Consider the following 24,668-nt stretch of genomic DNA (forward strand, 5'->3'; position numbering starts at 1 on the left):
TTTATAAAGTAGGTGTCCTTGACATGTAAGAAGATAATTTAAAGTCCATTTTAGATATAGACTTAGAGTCCAAAAGCAACACTGAACAGCTGTATGTGTCATTTCAAACATGTCAGTCTGGGATTTACACTCGAGGCGGGTCTTGCGGGGGAGGAATGGATCAGGAGATTCCAGCCATTCCCTCTGGCTTTGGGGCAATATTTGAAAGCTCGACTCCCCTCTGAACCCCACTTTAAAATGCCCAAGAGAATTGGGCTGTTGTGGTCTGTCTGTCACCATGGCTCCAAGCTTGAGTTTGACTCTGCGCCTGCATCCAGTGTGAAATCTGTTCATTCAGCACAGTCTGACTCCAGGGTTTTGCAGAGAGTTTCTCTGAGCGCAGAGTGTTCTGAAATCCAATTGCTGTCAGCTGAAAAGGCAGACGGTAGTTTTCACAATTGCTGTGTGTTAGATTAATCTGAAATCACACTGAATCTGTAATGGAAATTAATTGTATTTACATGTGACATAGACAACGGATCTAACTCATTGGTAGATATAATGTTAAAAATTTAATATAGTAACACTACTTTAACTTTAGATTGTCAAAGTTTAGCTAAACATCACTGCTACATCTTCCTCGGATTATCTTTCACCATCAAAAAGGTACCAAATTACCATGGCATTACCATTGTTTACCTGCAGAGGTAGCACTTTATTTTACAGTCCTGTTCCTCGTGTACATACTATGTTCTTATTATAGTAATTAAAATAACTATGTAATAACTAGGTACTAACCCTGAACCTACCCCTAAACCTAACCCTACCCCATGTAGTCACCTTGTGTTACCAGAACTTTCTTAGATAAATACACTGTAAGTACACTATAAGTACATGGAAGTACACGTACTGTAAAATAAAGTGCAACTTGTTTTCCTGCCTCCTACTGGTTGTATAGTATTAGTATTACAAATACTATTACAAATTATTACACACATTCACTTCGCCAACATGCATCTAAAAAACTCAAACATATAAAATCACCCCATGAAGCCCTTAATTACAAACTTAACTGCAAACTCATCAACGTGTAATTGTATTACTTAATAAAATGAATAAAATAGTACTATAACCTACTGGTAATTAATAAGATGTTTATACACATTTAAAGTTGTATAGCTTTTGTTTAGATGAAAGAAGAATAAAGAAAAAAAAAGAGTAGTAGGATCAGTAGGAATCAGTAGTTGTTTGTCAACAAATCGGTAAGAAACACAGACACAAGTAAGCTTGTCGGTTGATCTGTTGTGTCCTGTAACTACCTGTCACTGTAACAGCTCGCCATCTAGTGGCCATAAATAAAAAATGCAGAACACCTCCTTCTAAAAAAATAATGCAACAATAAAAGTCACAGGGGCAAGTTGTCACACGTTTGACTTTTTTTTCCCTAATTTAGATTTAGTTTTTGTAACCACTTGTTGTAACCTAAACATGTTTATACTTCATCATACATGTCTAACAGATTAAATTGTATTCACTCAGATATTCATTAACATAGACTGTACAGCTGGTACTGTTACAGTATACCGAGTAATGTCACAATAAATATGACAAACTAACTGGCCTACAAATAAGTATAGCACACTATTGTACACAGTCCAAACTATGGACAATTAGACATAATCAAGCAGTGTTTTCTTAAGAGATTTTATTTTTGTACAACCTTTAGGTCAAGCCATATTTCACATGTTCTACAGAAATATAGATCAGCATTAGTTTGGAAATAAATGTACATTCAGAACCTCTTGTCTATGTGCAAGACATTAGAAATGTGTTGTGTATGTATTTGCCTGTGCTGTGCATGTGTGTATCAGTGTGTGTTTGTGCAATTTTGTGGGAACGTGGTTGTTTTCATGCAAAGCGTAGCAGTGAGTAGGCCTAGGCTATTGCTTACGACTAAACTACAGCATAAGTACAGACTACAGGCCTGAGCCATCTAATACAGGGTCCAGCTGTCAGTTTGTCTTTGGAATATAGGCTGATTTATACAGTCATCACCACCTTAACTATGCTAATGTAACATTTGTGTGACCCTGATGATCTTTACAGTAATGGATAAGCAACTGCAGCCACTGAAGTCTATGAACAGACAGCACTGTTCTCCTATGTGTCAGCTGATGGTACATTACAGCCTAACACAAGCGTAAATCTACAAAACTAGCACAATATGCCTGATGGAAATGAACGAATAAAGCAACTGCCTATATCTAGCAGATGTGACCTGACAAATGAATATTATAAATACTCAATACCAAATTTTGTAAACATACTACAGCATCAATTCGGCACATTACCATGGGCAGTCTACACACAAATATACAGTCTAGTCAGTACAGTTTATATATGGAACACTGAAGTTGAAGAAATATTCAAGTTATAACGCAAGGACTTCCACTGTATATGTATATGGAATGATGCTATTGTATTACAGCACAAACACGCAATCACTTGAGTACAAATCAATAATAAATAAAATCAACTTTGCTGTGATGTAAAAGAACATAAATATAAAATGTCCTGCTTTAAAGTTTCCCTCTTCAGATCACATTGATCAGTAGACAAAAGGCTTCGGGAGTCTGTGCTGCAGTTATTGGTCGACTCGTGATTGTCTGGTAATATCGGTGAGATACATAAATCAGTGTGCAGTAGATGATCTGTGAACCGATCGCAGTCTTTTACATTCAGTTCCATTTATGTCCCAATTATGAGACACAGAAGCAAAAAGAAGTTATGTTTAAAAGTGGGGGAAATATGATAGCTGATGTTCAATTTTGATGATGAAAAAATAGGTACCCTTTGTGTGACACTGTGCTTGTGAGACAGTAAAAAGATCTTCCACTGAAGCTCATTTGCATAACACATCAAACACGCAGTTATTCTGTAACAGGAATTAGAGTTAATTATATTTGGGATGGTAAGTGACAAAATAAGATTTGAATGCTTAGGAAGCAACTCAAATGTGCAAATAAATAAATAATTTTAAAAACTGATGTGCATTTTTATAGTCACTGATGTGTTTTATATATGAATAAAATAAATGCATTTTAAAATGCACTACGGTTCACAAGGTTGGGATCCGTAAGTTTAAAAAGTATTTTGTGCTCAAGAAGGCTGAATTTATTTGATCAAAGATAACATAGAAATACTAATAGTGTGAATTATTACCGATTTAAAGGACTGTTTTCTGTTTAAAAATTTAATTTATTGTGATGGCAAAGCTGAATTTTCAGCAGCCGTTACTCCAGTCTTTAGTGTCACATGATCCTTCAGAAATCATACTAATATGCAGATTTTTCAGGATCCCCTGATGAATAGAAAGTTCAAAGAAATAGCATTTATTTGAAATAAAAATCTTTTGTAACATAAATGTTTTACTGATTACTTATTAAATTAATTTACCGCATCCTTGTGAAAATATTGTTTTTCCAGAAAAATATAACATTTTATAAAATGTAGGTCATGTAGGTAAAGATTCACAGGTCAGAAATGACAAACATTTGGATTTATGATTCAATCTTTGTGAAAACAGAAATGAAAGGTGAAACCCCCATTTTACTATAGATTAGTTTTGTTAGTGCGGTAAGAAACTAAAATGTGCTTTGTTTTTCCAATGATTTGTGCTCCATTGAGGAATAAGTTGCCCTGCCTCACAAACCCTCCATAATACACCAATGATTCATTCTGTCTGCTGGAGCCCAAATCAATCATTTCTACATCAGACGATACTTCAGGCCATTCTAATCTCATTCTGTCTTGGCACAAAAACAATATCTGATAAATTCAATAGCAAGTGGCAAACAGACACAGCAATGCATGCCACAGAAATCAGCAAAGGTCAGATTAATCAACTGCTATTAAAAAAAAACAGTTCAGCTAAAAACATGAATAAAGATATTTAGCATTGAATTGCACAGTGTGCAGTACAATTGAAAAATTAAAAGTAGTAAAACACAAGAGTACATGGATCTAGGATTATTTCAGTTTTTGTATTTTGTCCTGGTTGTGGTGCTAGAAATAGTTAAACGGTCAGGAAGTTCAAGCTGCTTTCTGTGCTGGTCAGTCATTTTGACTATTGACAGATCACTGGTGCATTATGGGCCTTTCCTGTAAATACCTGAAGCTATTTTTCCAATATCGATATTTCATTTAATTATCCTACTGACCCTGAATTGTGGTCTTTAACCTATAATATAGTTATGACTAATTCAGGACATTTCTGTGTGCTTTCTTCATTTAAATAAGTATCACCTCTACACTGGAAACGATGCTGGTCTCTAGCTCTGAGATATATACAATATTATACACTAATAAATAAACATAACATATAATTAAATCATTCTGGGGGACAATAGGTGGGACGATGTGATGTAACAGAAAGATGATCTCTAAAACTGACCTAAAATGAATTATAGTCGTGTGGTTTCACATACACATTCACGTGATTTTTCATTAAACATAGAGTATATTATAGTATAAGTCAATGTCTTCCTCCATAATTTAAGAAACAAAAACATAAAATGTGGCATAATAAAATTTCATGGATGTGACCAATAAATGCTGATCTCTGTTTAAAAGCAGTGACTCCCTTCAGGATGATATCTTGAGTGCTAGGAGTGACACGGATCCACTGATCAGCTCTTTCTTCTTCCTCCTTCCTTCTCTTAAATGTTGTGCTGAGTGAAAGAGGACATCAGGAGCTGGTCAGACTAGGGATTCTACAATACATGATGCTGAATTGGCTGCCAGCAGACTTCATTCCTGGATGTATTTGGGTATCGTGTGAGTTGAGAGAGCAGCAGGAGCCGAGAGGGATAACTGGATCCATATGATGCCTTTTTTGTTCTTCTGAACCAGCGTTACTCAAAGCGCTCATAGTTTCGAGTCTGTCTTACTCGCGGCACCATGTCGATCAACAGCCTGCAGGAGAAATGAAGAATGGAAAGATTCACATTAGAGACATGACAGCGTGAATGGCAGAAACTATCAGTATGTTCTCAGTGAATACACTTACTTGACCCCATAAGCTAGAATGATGAGTCCAATCAGGACCCCAGTGGTTCCGTCCAGGTACCAGATGGTGGGATGATGTTTAAACACCTCAGCGCTGATGAGGATGGAAAATCCCATGATGCCTCCAACCATAGAATTAAAGCCTTCCGAAAAATAAATGATCAGAGAGCAATTACATTTTATGTGTTGCTATGAATTTCATCTTCATGACACCCTCATTTAAGGTTTATGAACAGCAGTAAGATAGACATGTATAGTGATGAAAGCCAAAATATTAAATGTCATGGATGAGTATTTACTGACTATTCCACTATTTTGTAGACGGGAGGTCAAAATGGCAGTTTTCACCTGAGATTCAGAGTCAAATTACAGGGGAGTAAAGACTCAGAAAGATGGCAGCATCATAAGTTACTTTTACACAGAGATTGGTAGGTCTGTTAGAAAAAAAACTTGTTGACTTTAGCAATATTTATTGCATTCTGTGCCAATGGTGACCATTCAAAAATGGGGAAATAGCAAGTTTTTTTCCTCCAAAGTTTGCGTGCCTGTAAATCAAGAACTATTAAAGATATCTAAATGTCCTTTTAGATATTGGGTTTTAACAAACTTCCCTTTAAGCATATTTATCTTTAAGGCCTTATATGGTTCAGTTCCAGAGAAATGTGAATTTGGCTCCAGAAGTAAATCGTTAAAATGCACATACAATCAGTGGTCAAAAACTAAATGTTGGTCAGTTTGCAAATATACTTCTTTTTTTAAAAAGAGGAATGTCTGTAGAACAAATAATGTTGAAACATGAGATGTATCTTGTTCCCTTTCTGTCAGTGACAACGTTTGCATGCCTATAAATCAAGAAGTACTAAAGATATCATCATGTTTTTTATAGATATTACCCAATTTCAGTGGTTGAAAACCAGATTTGGTCACTTTGTATGCAGCTGATTCTTAGTTTATTTAAAGAACAAAGTCTGAAGAAGAAATATTGTTAAAATTAGAATTGTATCTTATTTCCCTCAATCAAAACAATTGCACAGAACATATCTAAGCGAACATAAACAGGTGGGTGGAAACCGGGGATGTGTCAGTATTTTGCATTCTTACAATATTACAGTCTTAAAGAGACAGCAGCTTAATTAACTACCTGTCCATCTCATTAATGTTAATCAAACAACAAAATATGTTAAATGTATACATGTTAAAACTACTATATTAGAAAATGAGATTACTGTAGAAATGTAGCAAATTGCTACCTGTTTTATTTTGCGTTTTGAACTTAAGTTTAACAGTTTTGAACATAGCATTTCAATTGGAAGGCTGGCCTGTAGATACACAGGCATTTGGTTGTGTCTAAATGAGAAAAAGATTTAATGTCATTTTAAAGATGTAGCCATAGAATGCATTTGGGGCCAAAGCAATAAAAAATGATCCACAGTTCAACCCACATAGATTGCTGTTGTGCTCACTATGTGAAGAGTTTTGAAAAAATGACAGAAAAAGTGAAAAATTGGTGCTTGTGATTCAAAAAAAAAAAAAGTAATAGTCACAGAGGCAGGTGGCACCATGACATTGTGAGATAATAATATGAACTTAATGAGAAACAGTGAAAAGGTACATGCTGTGTGTGTGTGTGTGTGTGTGTGTGTGTGTGTGTGTGTCATCATACCATCAGTGATTAGAGCTCTGCTGGTCAAAATCCTTCCCAGCATGAACTTGGCAACAGCAAGAATGACACACATGAGGCCGCTGACGATAGAAACGCTGAACAGGAAGTCACCCTGGCAGAGAGACAGACAGTAACAGACAGAAAGCAGAATTGTTCACAGTAGAAATGATGCAGGGTCCATATGGTTGAATCTTACATCGGGAAGGGGGCACATGCAATACCAATATGGAGATATTAAAGCCTGAACTCCTGTGGAAGAGGGATAAATGTGTAAAAATATAACAATATCAGCCTGTCTTTCATTTATGTCTTGTCGGCTCTTGAGGCGATAGAGAGATGAAGTGCAGTTCATTTTAAGTACAAGCGAAAAGTATGCTTAATATTTAAAAAGGAATCGAAAAAGCATGATAACAGGACTAGACTAGATATAAGACTCACACAAACTGATTCACACAACGAACAGTTAACAGAACTATTCTAATATATATGAAAAATTAACGTTTGTACCAGAAATATGGACAAAAATTAAACAAACAAGGTCAGTGAAACTGATCACAAAAGCATCACAATAAAAAGACATGAGAAGATGCAAAACCAAAGACAGATGAAAAAGGAAAACGAAAAGTACAAAAATAGCTATTATAAATAATAAAACTGCATAAATGACTTGTATCAGTCTTGAGGACATTTTCAGGTGCATCACAGATGAACTACAGCTGTTTGTGTCTCTTTTGCTTTTCACTTTTCTCTCCAAACTAAGAATGTCTGCTTTCCACCCACACGACATCTAGAAGTATTTATCTTACATACAAGACAGTTTGTTCAGAGACCTTCATCTCCTAGGAACAGCTGAGAGACAAAGAATGTGTTTAAATTCAGACTTTCGTCTTTTAAGCTGTAGACTGGCTAGTTACGCATTAATTTGGATGAATTCGGATGAATTGGACCACACATTTTTCAATAAGGCCACCTTAGGGATTCAGAGCGATGGCCATTTACCAGTGAAGGGTCCTGACATGGAGACTCCAGGTCTAATGAATGTGGAACTGCAGGCTGATAGAATGAAAAAAAGCACATTAAAGAAGGTGAAAGCCCATTTCCGAATCATCCATCCTAATGCAATAGGAGAGGGCCGACAGAAGCGATGGCTTCCGGCCGGCACCAATCCATCATTAAAGCTGCTGCTGTGATGTTTCTTTAACACTTGTGGGACTAAACAAGGCTTGAAAGCATATAAATAAATTAAACTGTCTGTGATGACAGTAAATATTTACATCAGAGGTGACATTCACTAGTGACTTGTTGAGTGATGACACGATACACACACACACACACACTTAGATATCAGTATAAAACGGAAAATCTCAATATAAATCAGCTATCATTATAAGTGCATCTATATAGATGTATTAGTTTAAGCAAAAACGTAAAACGTGCCATTTACTAAACTCAAGTTTATTCGGTGCAACCAGTGTTATTTCAGTATTATTTATATGCTAATGATTTTGTAGCATTTGTGAATGTTTCAAATTTGCATTTATTTTTATGTTTTCATTTTCATTTCAGTTTTAGCTTTAATTGACTAATTGATTGAATATTGTATTTTAGCTTCATTTAAATTAACCAATTGTTTTATAGTTTTAGTATTAGTTGACTAGTTAATAAATATCTTGGGTGCAAGTAACGCATTCCACACCAGATTCTGGCAACATTTTTCAGCTAAAAAATCACATTAGAAATGCATCAGATAAACCGCAGAAGACAGTGATAAAAACTCAATCTTGACCCTCCTGCTGTGCTGCTGGAGTGAATCATAACAGACCTCTGACACCTATTATTCCTGTCAGCAGCATCTATGTGTGATTACTGCCGTTTCCTCCTGCTCATTAGCATTTTATAGTCTGGGAAGATGAAAAGGGTGTGAATTGCTATCTCCCAGCTAGAAAAAATAAACACTGAGTGAAAACACTGATTTACATTTAGATTTTCTTTGATTAGAGAGGTGCCTTTAGGCTGTCAATGGCAAACAAATGGAAAAATATATATTGTTGGTTGTCATTAATCTTTTTATTTATTTATTTTGAGTATAGCCATTTTTTCTCTCTGTTATTCCTTCTCCCCTCCTTACATGTTTCCTCACGCAGTATAAACAGAGAGAGTATTTTGTGATGCACCGATAACTGCAAGTCTCCAGGCCTGGATATCAGTTAACATTTTGTTGGTAGATGATCATAAAAATAATGTTCAGTAATGTTAGAGTAGGGATGTATCAGTGCTCAGAGATTTAGCAGTGGTGTAAAAGAGATGGAAACAGAGAGAGATTAAAATCGCAATCCCATTAATCACCACCTCTGAAATGATTATCCTGCAGCTCTTTGGAGTGGTGCCAGTCTTTGACTAATTAATGGATAAATAGTGAACACATTGCTGTTAGCTGTGACTGCTGTTAAAATCCACAACTGTCAGTGAGATGAAATACTGCAGTGAAGAACAAGTTTGGCAGCTAACCTAAAGTCATTTTTAAGGATCAAAATAGGTAGAACGAGGTCCTTATGCTAACAATTTATAATGTGATTGTTTTAAGGTGTGAAGATGATTGTATTCCATCTATTGTAGAAACATTCATCTTAAAATGATAGATATGAGACACTGCCATTGAACTCACCACTTCAGGAAGAAGTTTGGTGGCCAGATCATGGATGGCCTTCCCCAAAATACACATAGAAGACAAGATGAAAATCACTCCCAGGATCACACATGCTCTGTTGATGGAGAAAACCAGAACAAATATGCTGATAAAATAAAACATTTAATCAAATCTTGAATTAGTTTATATGATTTGAGTTACTTTATCGTTCACATGTTTGGGGTCAGTAAGATTTGTTTTAAAGATATAAATATTTAGCAAAGATGCATTCAATTAATTAAAAGGGACAGTTAATACATTTATAAAGTTACAAAAGATTCACATATCAAATAAGTGCTGTTCTTTTGAACTTTCTATTCATCAAAGAATCCTAAAAAAACACATCATTGTATAAACTTTTTCAACATTAATAATAATAACTGAAATGTTAATTGAACACCAAATCAGGATCACGTGACACTGAAGGCTGGAGCAATGATCCCAAAAATTCAGATTTATTAGCACAGACATAAACTACATTTTAAAACATATTCAAATTATATTTTAAATTGTAATACTGTTTTACAAGATTACCATTTAGGTCACACTGTATTTTAAGGTCCAATTCTGACTATTAAATAGCTATGAACTACAACTTTTGTCTCAATAAACTCCTAATTACTGCTTATTGGGCTCAAGGTTGAAGCAAAAACACTGACAGTTTCACAAAGGGTTACCTGAAAACACTGGCCTCAACTGATTAACAAATTCTTCGCTTTTTATAGTAAACCTGCAGAAACCTGATCCACTTTGAAAAATATGAAAAGTGCCCACAATGCACGTTCAGATTCTCTGTATGACAAGCGGCCGCCGGTACACCTACAGAGACCTGCAATTCTTCTCTAGTATTGCACTATAAATCTCCCTTTCTGACACATCGACCAGAGAAATGAGATTCACAAGCCCCCACAGACTGAGGATGAAACCAGCAGCACAGGCCTTCATCAGCGTAATACGTCTCCAATAGAGACAGTCAAGGGGAAAACCTGAAACATGGCAGATCACTCAACAAACCTGATAAATCGAACATGTTCAGACCTATAATGTATTGCACTGAATGCTGGTATGATCTACTCGATTACGTTTTCTACAATGCTCCAGCACAATTCCAAATGCACTAGCTTTACTAAGAATAGAACTGACAGTGAATTGTTGACTCATATTTTAAAATGTTTGGAAGTTTTGTTTTTTTAGTGTTGGTCACAGAGGAAGCATTATTCATGCTTTTTAGTGTTTTGCTGCAGGTTTTTTATACTATGCAGTGCCCTACATACCACAGACAGCTTGGCTTTTGTTTACTTACATGTATTCTCTATGGGCAGAGTGCACTGCTGCAGCGTTGCTATAGCGCCACAGCACTATAATGGAGGAAAGAACATCTAACGATGCATCAAACTGAAAAACAACAGTGATTCATCAGTGCTACACAAATAATGCTCATTCAATCATCTCACTGTCACAAACTTAGGTCCAGTGATACATTTAGTCTAATGAAACCCTCCCACGGCTGCCTTGAGCACGAGCATGTAATGAATGTAAATGTTATAAATCAAAAACAAAACCTGGATCATAAAAATATCCTGTTAAGCAGCTTGGTGTATTTTTTTTATTGTCATTAGCAATCATCTCTCATATCCTACATTAGGTGTTGGGATATGCTTAACACAGACACCATTTAAATGATATCAGCACATAGCTTGACAACTGAACATTAAGTAAAAACAACTGCACATATTTCCAGAAACTTTTGCATAAAAATAAAATGTAGTTCTTTAACACGGAAGATTATACTTACGGCAAATCCAAAAGCTGATGCGCTGTGTCTCATGAAGGATGCAGCTATTGGGGTAAAACAAAACAACAGAAAAAAAAAAGACACAAAGATATTTAAAAATTAATGTATTTACATATTGCGTGACAAAGGATAAATAATACACAGTATAGCACTTTGCAGCTCTGACTAATGTAAAGGAGCGTCTGATGGCTGTTAAGCTGTTTTTATTATTATTATTATTATTATTATTATTATTATTTTATTATTATTCTGAACTAATGTTTAGTAACAAATCATTAAAATAACATAAAAATAACAGTATTATAATTGTTCTTGGAAATGGTACAGTGACAATACTTTGTATTTTTTTTTTCTGAGCAGCATATTTTCATGTAAATGTCATCTGTATATAATAATAATAATATGTATTATTCTATTCTATTCTATTCAGCTCCACATTATGTTTCATTTATCAGTAACAGAATGCACAGTCAACTCCCCCCTCTATTTGCATCTATTAAAATATGAATTGAAAAAGGCTGCCCACTGTGTTTTGACTTTTTGACAAAGCTGTAGAGAAATGAGGCTCTCCATTTTACCGAGCGTGAGCTTGCATTGGAGAGGCTCTATTTGCTGCCCCCCTCTTGAGTGGAGAACCCTCACGGTTCTATTGATCTCCAACTTTAAAGACAGGCGCGACCACCACGTGTCATAGCAACAGAGGGGCTGCACATCGCATGATATCCCACACTGCCCTTGAAACAGAACAACACTTCTGCTCAGGAGCTGTTATTATGTATGAAAAAAAGATTTTTTTGTTTATTAAATCAAATGATAAAACAACTGAGGACTCTTCAGAGCCTATGACAAATGTTGATGCATTGTAATATATCATATCCAACGAGTCAGTACAAGTCTAAATCAGTGGTTTAGTTCAAGTTTGAACCAGATCGTGTTTCCATCACATTCTCTCTCTTCATTTTTTTCTCAACTCTCTCGATACATAAAAACCAAAATTGTGGCTGAGGGGTCATAATAGTAAAACGGAGAAACAGCTTACAGTCTTTAATAACTATGAACTATAGATTTTGTGAACTTGGCAATATGAGCAGATAAAAATTTACAGATCTATCTTCCTGGCCTATATATATGAATATGAAATATTCCTCCAAAAAATTGAGCACATAAGAAGGAATGTGATGATCAAAGAACTCAGTGAGTGTAGGAAAAATGCCTGAGGAGGTAGGTCAAAATCAGTGTGAATGTCTCCAGTCCTGCATTACATCCGTATTAGTATTAACAAGAAACATTTTTTTTTTTCTGTTTATGTAAATGCATGGTTTTGAAATGTTCAATAAGCACATCGTTTTGGTGTTCAGGTGTCAGCATACTTTGATTTGTTAAACCATTTTCTTTAGGCTCAGGTGGAAACTGGAGGTGGAAAGTGTAGGTTGGTCCAGATCTTTTGACAAACAGCAGATCTGAACTGGGGAAATTTATACTTAAAATGTTTAAGTCGGAGCACAAAACGAAAACTCCTTGTTGGGGGTTTGCTAACAAGACACAAGACACCTATTAACGGGAGAAAAGCTGTAGAGGAAGAAAAAGAGAAGACAGAGGAAGATGGGTGTCTTCTCTAAATTTGCACTTAGTCACTATTTCACTTTCAGTCTGTCCTAGCCTCGAGTGTATGGTTCAAGGCACCTTTCAATGAATCTCAGTTCACGCAGAAGCTCTGTTTACAATGTCTCTGGACAGCTATTTCAGGTAAGATCAACTCTTATCTTATTGAACAGGGAAATAGTAAAATCTCCAAAAAAAAAAATGCTTTCCTCACATTTAAATAACATCACAAATATAAATTTTCAACTTCAATTTCAAGCTTTTATTGTCGTTGCATTGGAATGCAATGAAATTTCACACTTAGGTGCTACAATTTGATAACCACATACACATAGACCACAATAACATAATCAAAGTCAATGTAAAAAAATCTGAATGATGCAGGTGCACAGGCTTTATAACCCTCTGTAGAGCTTTTTTGTTAGCTCCTGAACACCCCCTATACCACATCATAAGACAGTTAAAACACTCTCTATGGCAGAGCGGCAGAATGCCACCAGTAGTTTTTGAAACAGAAGTTTTTTCTTTAGGAGCAGGAAGCGCAGAGGTTTTTGTTGTATTTGTGGACTGGGAGAGACTGTCAGATAAAGAAGCAACAAAATCAGACATGAAATGTCTCATAAATGTTGTTTCAAATGCTCCAATAGTAAATAGTAGTATATAGTGTATATATATTACAGGTTGGTCCAGTCCAGTCAAAACACAAGTGCAGTTCTAAGGGAATCTCAGGTTTCTCTAAGAATCAGAGTTTCTAACAGAATCTTCAGTGATGCAATGATTTTACCAATTTATTTAGAAAGGTGAGTTCACATTTAGCATTGTTTTCCAAATTTTCATGGGTGGAAACCAATCATTTCATTGGGGATCCTTGCAATTCACCCATTGCAGGGAGTTTGACTGTTAATGCAGTCTGACCCATCAAAATGCCAAATCTGCCATTTTGTCCGACAATCAAACTAGACAGGAGTGTAGATTAACATTGGTGTACTTAAAACTTGAAAAATTTTGTATATTGACATCTATCCGCACTTGAAACAAGATACCTTGTGATGCTCATTCATGTTTATTTCATGCTATAGAAAAGAGGAAGTGATGATAAGTTCACATTCCACTTGAACTGAGGCATGACACATTAAAGAGCCACAAAACGTTATTTATTGTTTGAATTTCTCAAAAAATAATTTCAAAAACATTTGGAAATAGGAATTTCGCCTGAGGGTGAATGATTTGCCTGTTTTGAATGTGACTTCTGTGTGTTTGGTGCTTTTTACATCTCTGCATGCCTGTGAAATGTGCATGAAATTTTCTTGAACTTGGCAGTAACTAAAACCACCACATTTGCACATTGAAGTTTCTCCCATACATTTTTTTTAATGAGTCTTTTTTTTTTTTTTTTTTTTAATGAATCAGCTAATCCAATTCCCAAAAATTCTCTGAATGGTTTCTTCAGACAAACTCACTGAATCAGCGATCTTAGAGCAGTAGTTAAATGGATAGCTCACCCAAAAATCAAAATTCTTGTGTTAATTACTCAACCTGTTGTTTCAAAACTGTAAGACAATTGTTCATCTTCAGAACACAAGTTAAGATATTTTTGATGAATTCAAATGAGAACAATGGAAGTAACAAAATCAACAAAAGAGCAATGACATTCAAATACATTACATACATATATGCGTTGCATACGGTCAACATATATGATACTCTCCAAAATGGCGCCAGGGTGAATTGTATGGACAACTTTTATGATTATGTTATACTTTTGTGGCACTTACATTTTTTTGTGGCACTAAATCTCATTAAACATAGCTAGTAATTGTAATTGCACGGAAAAATGAAAAAGGTAGTTATTCAAAATTTGTTCATATGTGTTCCACAAAAAACAACAAACATGGGTTTCAAGTTACAAGAGGCTGTGTAAATGATGATAATATTTGTATTTTTAGGGAGAACTGTTTGTTTAATTACAGTAGATTGTCAATACAATATCTTTGTAATGAATGGTGGGAGAACCCCTCTCTGAGAGCTTGGGGCTGATAATGGCCACCGCTCCTGCTTTTCATCCCACTAATCCCCGTCTCAGAGGAGACGAGCTGACTGAGGATGTCGTCCTCTTGTTAGACTGTGTGTGCTATGAATTTCAAAGGAGGACAGAGACGTCAGCAAAACAGAAAGTAGAATTTGCTGCTTCCTGTTGATCAGATTTCTAAAGAAAGAATACATTAAAAGCTTTGAACTGTCACAAATATTCGTCAAAGCGTCATTGCTTATTTAAGGTTGTGACTACAGATGTCACAGGTAGTCCCAGGATTCTCTTTTCAATGCTTTATTTGTGGTGCAGTGCAGCTAATTTGTTGTTATGAAAGGGAGAATCTTCCATCCATTTTCTGCAGTGGAAATCCACTATATTTATAACTGACTGGGTAAATCAATAGCCAGTGTCTCGCTAATTCTACTGTAATCTATTTGAAATCAATTTTAGGAGCACAGCAGAAATCATCACTTTAAAAGAGTCAGTTGGCCTAAGCAGATATCAATACATAACATGCTCTTAAAACCTAAGTGACAGAGTCACCCCACATGTGTGAATTTAACATTAGTCTGTGTGCATAAGCAAAGGATTTCATCGCCAATTCCAATGGAAATTAATGCAAATTCCTTGACCTCGTGTAGCACATTAGGGGACGCTGGCTATCACAACAATGCTCTTCCTCAGCTCTGCTGCAATATGTTGTCTTTAATAATTCACAACCTACAGCGCTGAGCCATTTGCCACATGCAGAGTGGAGTCTACTGCACTCCCAACCCTCAGTGCAGCTCACCAGTGCTGCCATCAAATTTGGGGAATTTTGTTCGAGAAAAACGGGGGAGTTTAGACTTCATTTAAAATATGATCATCACACAGTCCAAGGGGGCTCAAGCCGTGTGCGCTATGGGTGAGACTAGAATTGAATAAAGAAGTTTAAAAGTGCACCTTTTTTTTGTTATGTTTCACATAACCTGATTAGTTTCTCACCACAAACAAACATATAAACCAACCAAATTCCAGAAAAGGTATAAGGCACTTTGCACATTCATAAAGTAAGCTGTAATTCACACTATTATTGGACTTCAGTAGAATATTTGTTCTGCTACGAGCTTTAGTCAAAGGACAAATAAGCAGACGGAACAGTCAAGCAGTATATCAGTGACTCACTGCCCCAGTGGCTTGACTGTTTTCTTAGATTACTGTTCAGCTGTGAGCTGGTGGAAAAGTGTGACTTTAAAATTGATGTGTTTATCCACAAAAGAATTTACACACTGCCTAGCACACAGCGGCACCTAAAATACTTCAATGCATTTCTAAAGCATTTTGTATAAGAAAAAAAAGGCATATTAGTCGAGAAGTCTGCACTTTATAAGACTAGAAACAAAAAAACTTTAGTCTGCTTATAATGCCAAATTTGAATTTTATATGATAGTTTTGATTTACTTTAATTAAGTCAGTAAATAATGCAAATGAATAATCAATTGTATTGTTTTATTGTTGTTGTTGAGATTGATACATCAGTTCTTGATATTATAATAATTTGTTGTGAAAAAAAGTATTGATAGGAGATTTCTAAGGACATTGATAGTCTGTAGGAAAAAAAAAAGGTTTAAAAGAGTATTAGATTATGACTATTAGATTAGATTATAAATCATGCTGTTATAATGTGGAGACGTTATAGACCTTTGACAACAACAAAATAGAATCTTCCACATATTTTTAGGAAATATTCAATTTCATGCAATAGTACAAAGTGTGACATTCCAATAAAAAATAGGCATTCATTTAATTGTTTTAACAAGTTGGAGATAAATCTCTTTTAAGGCAAATATCAAGAAAGAATTCTTCTTATTCCCAGAATTATTCACAGATTTCTGGTATTCCCTCTTGTGGGACCAGTCACACGTCCGACCTGCCTCCTCACCCTCAGAACCCCTATGGTACTGCATCCAGGTTTCAGAAACCTAATCTAGGCTGATTTATTGAGGTCACACTCACAGCACATGCAGCTCACGTCTGAGCTCGGCTTCCAGGAGCCCCTTGAGACCAGAGACTCCCCGCCAATATGGCCGGTCGAGCAGATTTGCTTGGCTGCCGTTTCGCTGTTAACAGGAAGAGAGCTGCACCTGCTTTCTGCTGCAGAACACTATCAAATACTGATATAGGCTTCAGGACATGCCAGATTGACAGTGTTTCTAAGGAAGTTTTATGGTTTGCATGTTTCAAGGCATTTCAATTTAATGTGGTATGTGTGAATAAGCATGTGACAGGATTGGCATGCCCACAGACACATCTGATTTTTCAGTCGCAGCTCACATAAACACCCCAATGGCATTCGACTGACTGAATAAATGAATACATTCTGCAGGACTGAAAAGAAAAAATTACATCAGTACACAGAAAACATTAATAATAAAGAGATTTTAAATATTTCTGGAAAAAAAAGAAAGCTGGAACATTAAATATTTTAATTGTTTGTTTGTTTGTTTTTGTTTGTTTGTTTGCTTATTATTTTTACTGCATGAAGCTGAACAAATTAATTCAATAGGCACTGCTAACAGATACTAAAAATTTAACTGGACTGAAGTAATCTATTATAATTGCTATTTTTACATATTTGGGTGGCAATAAAAACAGGGCCAGATTTACAAAACAGGGCAAATTAGTGTTATAGCGCAGTTAAATAAAATTATTTGGGTGATTAACAAAACATGCGTACATTAAAGAACACAGACACAGCCAGATCATTTCCATAATGCCCAGCACAACCTACCAAGAGCAGCGCAAATTACCGCCTGCTCTAAGACATATATTTTTATGGGGGTGTTAAATAATGGCACAAATACCAGTAATTTGACAAGCACAAACGTTTGTAATTTGCATTGCGTGAATCATTTAAATACGCTCCTCCCATACATTTTGCATGTGAAAGGGAAACTCTAATGGAACTCTAAACTTTAATGTCAGGCGCAAAAATAACTGTCCATGCCTTTTCAGTGCCAATTCTTCACTGTGCAATTTCAGTAAATCTTGACTGTACTATTTTAATGCCAAAGGATTGCTATGGTGCAAGCTGTTAGTAAATATGGCCTGCAGCCTTTGATACTAAAGACTTCTGTTTACAGTTTTAACCTGTTTAAAGTTTAATCAGAAATTACCTAAATAAAGAGGCCTGTTTTATTGGTATAATGACTTCATATTACTCAAAAACCTCTCTGGTTTCAGCAAGTCGAGTTGTTGCCATGTGATTGGCTGATTAGCAATGTGTGTTACCAAGCAATTGAACAGGCATACCTAATAAAGTGGCCGGTGAGTGTATTTGCACCATCTTGGAATCTCTAAAGTCTTTGGTCAAGCTGGATGGGATGCTAGAACTGGCATAATAATGTTTAAAGTGCAACAGAACTACATTGTTTACACTTTTTCAGTGGAATGATCATACAAATAGCTTACCTATGGCTGCATGTTATAGACAGTGCTTTAACATAAAAAATACACTTTTTAGTTTTAAAATATTTTTTTTCCTCTACATTACAGTTGCCTACAGACTGTGGTACAGATTGAAAGCTGACCTGATGAGCTGACATGCTCTAGGGACACCTGCTAATGCGTGTCTGTGTGCTGTACATGAACACATGTCTGAGGCCCTGACAACAAGATACCAGAGCAGCAGCTGTTCCTGTCCATATTTTAACATGAGCAGTACAGGAGTTCAGGTGAAATAGACTGTAATGTCCTAGAGTTCAATATGGTGTCCTTTCATGCATTCTAACATGACATATCCAGTTATTTTAACCACCATTTTTTTCAGGGACAAAATAACTTTTAAAATTAGGGGCTATTAAAATTAGTTAATTATAACTTAATCCAGGCTTTCTAAACAGTAATAGCCAGGAGGAATTCAGGACCATGGACAGCATCAGCACACCAGGTGATTTTTACTACTTTGAACAATACAATGAGAACACATAGACCAGAAGATCATGCAGCTGGAATACATGTGCCGGCTGATGCCACTGAATGCTGACAATAGCAGGAACATATTGGATAAACAGCTATTCTTTCAACTTACATATACACAGCGTTACCATATTTTTTCAGTGTATTCTGTGTTTGAGTGCATACATTAAAGCATTATAAGAACCAGTTGTTGCTGTGGTGCAATAATTCTGAATTAAAAAACACACACACACACACACATAGGGAGCAGGCAGAGAAATTAATTTAGAAGCTGAGATATTCTATGTACCAAATAGACCACCACACTGTATTCCATCAACAAACATCTTGAGGCATTATTAGGGATTGAATGAGGAAAGGAGAGTTTATCGTTGTAAAAAGAAACTCAAGACATTAAATATATTTTAGAAAGAATTCAGAAAGAAAGAAATGCAGAAAGTAAGAAATGCAGAAATGCAGAAAGAAAGATGTATTACAATTTTGTAAAGAAACTCAGTAGACAAATGGTATTTCAATAAGGAAATGCAGAAAGAAATGAAGACATGCAGAAAGTAAAGTACGCAGTACAAATAAAAGAAGGGATTATTGCAATTTTTGTAAAGAAACTCAATATAGACAAATTATATTATTTCAGATGGACAGATAAACACATAGACAGGTAGATAGAAGAAAAGTGCAGAGTTTCAGAGTAACTGATGATGTGTCCCATAAACACCAGCAGCATGGCTGCCATCAGGACGCTAGTTCCATTATTAGAGAACAATTTTGTGATGCCGATCCTGCCTAAGTGGACTGGAAAGAGAACTCAACACCGAGACTTAATGTGTTTAGACAGTTTCCTAATGGAGCTGAACGGCAGACGTCTGCAGCGCTCTGCTCAGGTTACAGGGCCAGTAAAATACATGCAACTCATTTAGCCAAACCTTTCTTGATGTTTTAAGTAGGTCCTGCAGAGGAACAAAAACATAATCAGTTAACAACAGTGGGGATGACAAAACTAGGACTAGACAATGAACGATCATCATCTTATGACAACATGTTCAAAATAGACCCAGGTAGAAGAACACATTGAGAAGATGAGAGAAGAACATTAACTACTGTATGTGCAGAAAATGGACTGTGACTTTAGTTGAAATGTGTTGCCACACTGAAGATGTCACCAACCACAGTCTTTTAAAGGTGATGTCATATCTCAGCGATGATTCACAAGTGAAAAGGGAGTGTCTAATGATTTTAAAGAAACTGGACTAACAAGTGAGAAACCAGATTAATCATAATTGCAATAAAATTGAAATAAAATCAGAATAAGTAATCGCAATGCATCTGAAGTGAAAATTTTCTCCTAAAAGCTTGGTTGAACTTGATATAAAATGCCTGTCATCAGGAATAAAGACAGACAGCCGGGAATAAAGTTCAACTGCAGTGAATAAATCTTCTCTGTCTTTTGGCACTGTGTGCATAGATATAATACATTATACTGTGAAACAAATAGCTGTAGCACATGTCAGGATGAGGCAGAAAAAGACAGTCCCAGTGTAAAGATACAGCACTAAAACAAGACCCAACAACCTCTCAGTGAAGCTGCCCTAAAGGGCGATATTATATTTCACACACACGCATACACACACTATTTTCATAACTATTAATTAACTCTGACCAGTGCTGCATGTATCTGGAGAACTTGGCCTCAGTTGGCTAAATGTCAGTTCAATTAAACAGTTCTAAATTTGGATCTGATGTTGCCTAGAATCCCATTTGAAATGTAAAATTAACATCATTAGATATTGGATCTTTGTAAGTAATAAAACTGAAGACACTGATGAGGTTGAAAAGCAGAGTGACTGCTGCAGTAATAAAGCACTGCACGTTACTTCAGTTCAGTAAAAAGGCTGAAATTACAAGCTAATGACTCCTCATTATCAATTCTCATTTACAGGATTATTTTGGTAGCAAGAAACATGGGTTCGCATTGGAAGGGCTTAATTAAAATAGAAGTCTCAAGAATCTAGTTATTATGCCACATAGAATGACTTGAAAGCTAGAATACTGATTTCCCATGAGGGCTACATTCCACCACTGTCTCATTTTTGACTATGAATCCTGTTCTTCATGTAAAATCATTAAAAACTCAATTGCACACCCTACAACACATATCCACATCACATTTTCAGTAATGAAAATGATAATCACTAATTCACGAGTATACTGTAATTCAGGTGACATATGTCATTATAATACATCTGAATTTCCTCCCTGCCTGCTTCTTAAAATAAATAAATTAATTAATTAAACATTTATTTATTAGAATAGTTCAACTTGTTTGCTGTACTTTATACCATGAAATCTAAATTTGACTTTTAAAGAATATTTTGAAGATTTGGAATATATGAATCATGAGAAATACTTATATGATAATACCATCTATTTATGGCTTTTTAATCCTTTTCATAGCGTCTGCTATAAACCAGTAGACAAGATTAACAAGTAGTAATTTGCAGCTCTTAAAGTGACACCAGTCCAATATTCCTGCCATCTGTTATTCATCTTAATTAAACAACAAAAGAGAAAATCTCTCACCGCTCTTGACTACATCAAGAGTATATTGGTGATGTAACAGTCAGAAAAACCATTACTGTCCAGGTCAACCAGAAGCCGTGAAAAACAGGCAAGTTCATTAAGCGCTTTAAACGGCTAGTCATGCACCATATCTGCTCGACCGATGATGCCATCGCCACTTCCCTCCACTCAGCACTCACACATCTAGACAAAAAAAGACTCATACGTCAGAATACAGTTCATAGACTTCAGTTCAGCATTCAACACAATCATCCCTCAACAGTTCATTCACAAACTGGTCCAGTTGGGGCTCAACACTTCAATGTCCAACTGGCTGTTAGACTTTCTTACTGGAAGACTTCAGCAGTACGGTTCGGCATGTAACACATCCAGCACCATCACACTGAACACTGGGGTACCCCAAGGATGTGTGCTGAACCCGCTCCTCTTCACTCTGCTGACCCATGACTGCACACCATCACACAACTCCAACCTCTTCTATAAGTTTGCAGATGACACAACTGTAGTGGGTCTCATTAGCAACAGAGATGAGACAAACTACAAGAGCAAGGTGAGCCGCCTGGCCAGGTGATGCAGTGACAACAATCTCTCTCTGAATGTGGAGAAGATGAAGGAGATTGTTGTTGACTTCAGGAGAGTGCACACTTAACATGGTCCTCTGACCATCAATGGTGCGATTGTGGAGAGAGTTAACAGCACCAAATTCATGGGCGTTTACATCACAGAGGATCTCTCCTGGACTAACAACACCACAGCACTGTCCAAGAAAGCACAGAAGTGTCTCTACTTCCTCCTCAAACTGAAAAGAGCCAGAGCCCCGGCCCCCATCATGTGCACCTTCTACAGAGGCACCATCTAGAGCATCCTGACTAGCTGCATCACTGTGTGGTATGGCACCTGCAATGCATCCTGCCAGAAGACCCTTCAACGCATAGTGAGAACAGCTGAGAAGATCGTTGGTGTCTCTCTCCCCTCCCTCCAGGACATTTATGGAACCCATCTCACCCGCAAAGCCCTCTGCATTGCAGGTAATCCCACCCACCTGACATACAGCTCCTTCAGTCTACTGCCATCAGGGAGGACACTGCGGTGTCTCCAGGCCAGAACCAGCAGACTGATGGACAGCTTCATTCATCAGACTGTCAGGAAGCTGAACTTCCTCCCGACCCCCCCCCCCCCATCCCCTATTTTGCCCGAGGCACCACTGAACTCTGAACTCCCTCCCCTTCTTTGCCCCCAGCTCCCACATCCCCAGGTCCTTCCACTCCCACTAACAAACCGTGACCTGCACCAGACACTTTGTGCAGCATTGGTCTGCTCACTAACTCATTCAACATTTTATCTGCACTGTTTGTTTAATTCACTGATTTGCACTCTATCTGCCATGTGCCTTTTGCTGCTTTATTCAACTTTCAATTTTAAAGCATTTTTATTCTCTGTTTTTAGTGTTATCTGTATGCACTAAGGGTCTGAGAGTAATGTAATTTAAATTCTATGTATGCATGTGCTGTACATGTGGAAGAATTGACAATAAAGCAGACTTTTACCTTTGTTTAATAAGAAGAAATATATATTTCATATACATAGTGAAAAATATGCAGTGTTTTTATATATTTGATTACTTTACAGGCTACAATGTACAGTGAAAATAACAGAAATAGAGGAGGAGATGGTGAGGTGGAGGGATGCCAGAAGAATTGTGGTTGAGATAGCACAAATACTGCTGCTTATATAGGCTCGTATGATAATTGACAGTACTAAATGATAAGGTTTTAACCAGTTTTTTTATTTGTGAATATAGTGAATGTAGCATGCAGTATGAGGAAGGTGACATTGAAGGAATGAAAGAGATGATAATTTGCATAAAGAGCAAATGTTCTCTGAGCACATATCTGGCATTTAGTTAGTGTTAAAATCCAGATTTCATTTGTGCTGTGTTGTTATGCTTCACCTAAAACCAAATGCAAAATATGAATGTTGCTATGCCATTAATAAATGGTACAAGGGGTTTAAAACACAAAGCATGTATCACATCACCAGCTGAATTATACTGACTCTTCATTAATAAGCTCTTTTCACCTTCTAGTTATTTTGTCAAGCTTTCCAACAAGCACTTGATCTGCTGTCTGCACTGTAAGTAAATGAACTCAGGAATAAATGAATAATGATTTCATAATCCTGCCTTCTAATCATTAAAAGTGAATGACATAACAGAATAATAAGAATGATAATAGGGTAATAGGATATACCCTAACAAATACAGTGATGAACATACAAATGAACATCCTGACTTTCAACATTGACCTGATTGAATGAAAGCCTTCACAGATACAGATACATTTCTCAGTACACATAATGGATTGACTTAAGTCAATGTAAAGTACTGAAAGGCACGCTGAAATTATATCGTTCAAAAGATTGGAATCAATACGATTTTTTTTCAAGAAATTAATACTTTTAAATATAATATTTCTAGCAAGGTAAGGCAAGTTTCAAGACATGCCCTTATTGTGAAATCACTGCTGGGTAGAGATACAAAACCACTAATCATGACAGTGACTGATAAGAGCAGAAATAAAACACCAAGCTATTTTGCTGATCAGTGCATCACATTGTAAAAAGTAATTAGGTAGAACTATTAAGACATGGAGTTATGGGTACATTTTGCTTAATGTTCACATAACATCCAGCTTATGAAAAGGTATCTGATATGTTGATAGTATGCTTCTTTGACAACACAAATCTTGTACACGGCATCTAATTATGCAGCATCTGACCAAAGAAACTGTGCAAATATTAAATGCAGACACCTCATAGTATGGCGGTAAACCAGTGACATATGCAGATTCATTATTTCTAACTGCCAATCAAATATATTTTTTAGCTTTAATAATCCTTTATGTCAAACATACAAGTAAAAACTTGCACACATATTGTATGTTAAGGGAATGTTAACAATGCATTTTCATGCTAGTCTATTCGGCTGAACTACTGAACAAGACTGGACTGGAGAATACAATTTCCTTCATATCCTTCATATTCCTATCATGTATATATTACACTGAATGTTAAATAACTACAAAGGAAGACCTTAATCTTTTTCACAGAAATACTACCCTAGATGAGAGTTTATTAGCTCTCTTTAAAAATATATGAGAACAAATCTGACATTTAAGCTGAACAAAGGTTTTGCGCTGCTGTATATTCGTGTTACTTAAAAGATCAAGATGAATCAGTCATGGAAAATCTGTAATAAAAATTATTCAAAAAAACTGTTTCAAATAGTGTTAATTAACTGTAAGTAATTTAG

The 24,668-nt window shown here is 36.1% G+C and overlaps 1 protein-coding gene across 1 annotated transcript in view; it reads right to left on the reverse strand.

Annotated features, from left to right (window-relative positions):
* Positions 1–1,667: 1,667 nt before the first annotated feature.
* Positions 1,668–24,668, reverse strand: part of LOC127964451 (transmembrane protein 163) — a 34,281-nt gene continuing 11,280 nt past the window's right edge. The window contains exons 3-8 of the mRNA XM_052564669.1: positions 11,191–11,234; positions 10,699–10,790; positions 9,375–9,471; positions 6,710–6,821; positions 5,048–5,189; positions 1,668–4,953 (exon numbers count right to left, since the gene is read on the reverse strand). Of these exons, the coding sequence (XP_052420629.1) occupies positions 4,893–4,953; positions 5,048–5,189; positions 6,710–6,821; positions 9,375–9,471; positions 10,699–10,790; positions 11,191–11,234 (548 nt within the window). The 3' untranslated portion in view covers positions 1,668–4,892. The remainder of the gene's footprint in view (positions 4,954–5,047; positions 5,190–6,709; positions 6,822–9,374; positions 9,472–10,698; positions 10,791–11,190; positions 11,235–24,668) is intronic.

This window comes from Carassius gibelio, chromosome B9, assembly GCF_023724105.1.
Source record: "Carassius gibelio isolate Cgi1373 ecotype wild population from Czech Republic chromosome B9, carGib1.2-hapl.c, whole genome shotgun sequence".
Classification (NCBI taxonomy): domain Eukaryota; kingdom Metazoa; phylum Chordata; class Actinopteri; order Cypriniformes; family Cyprinidae; genus Carassius; species Carassius gibelio.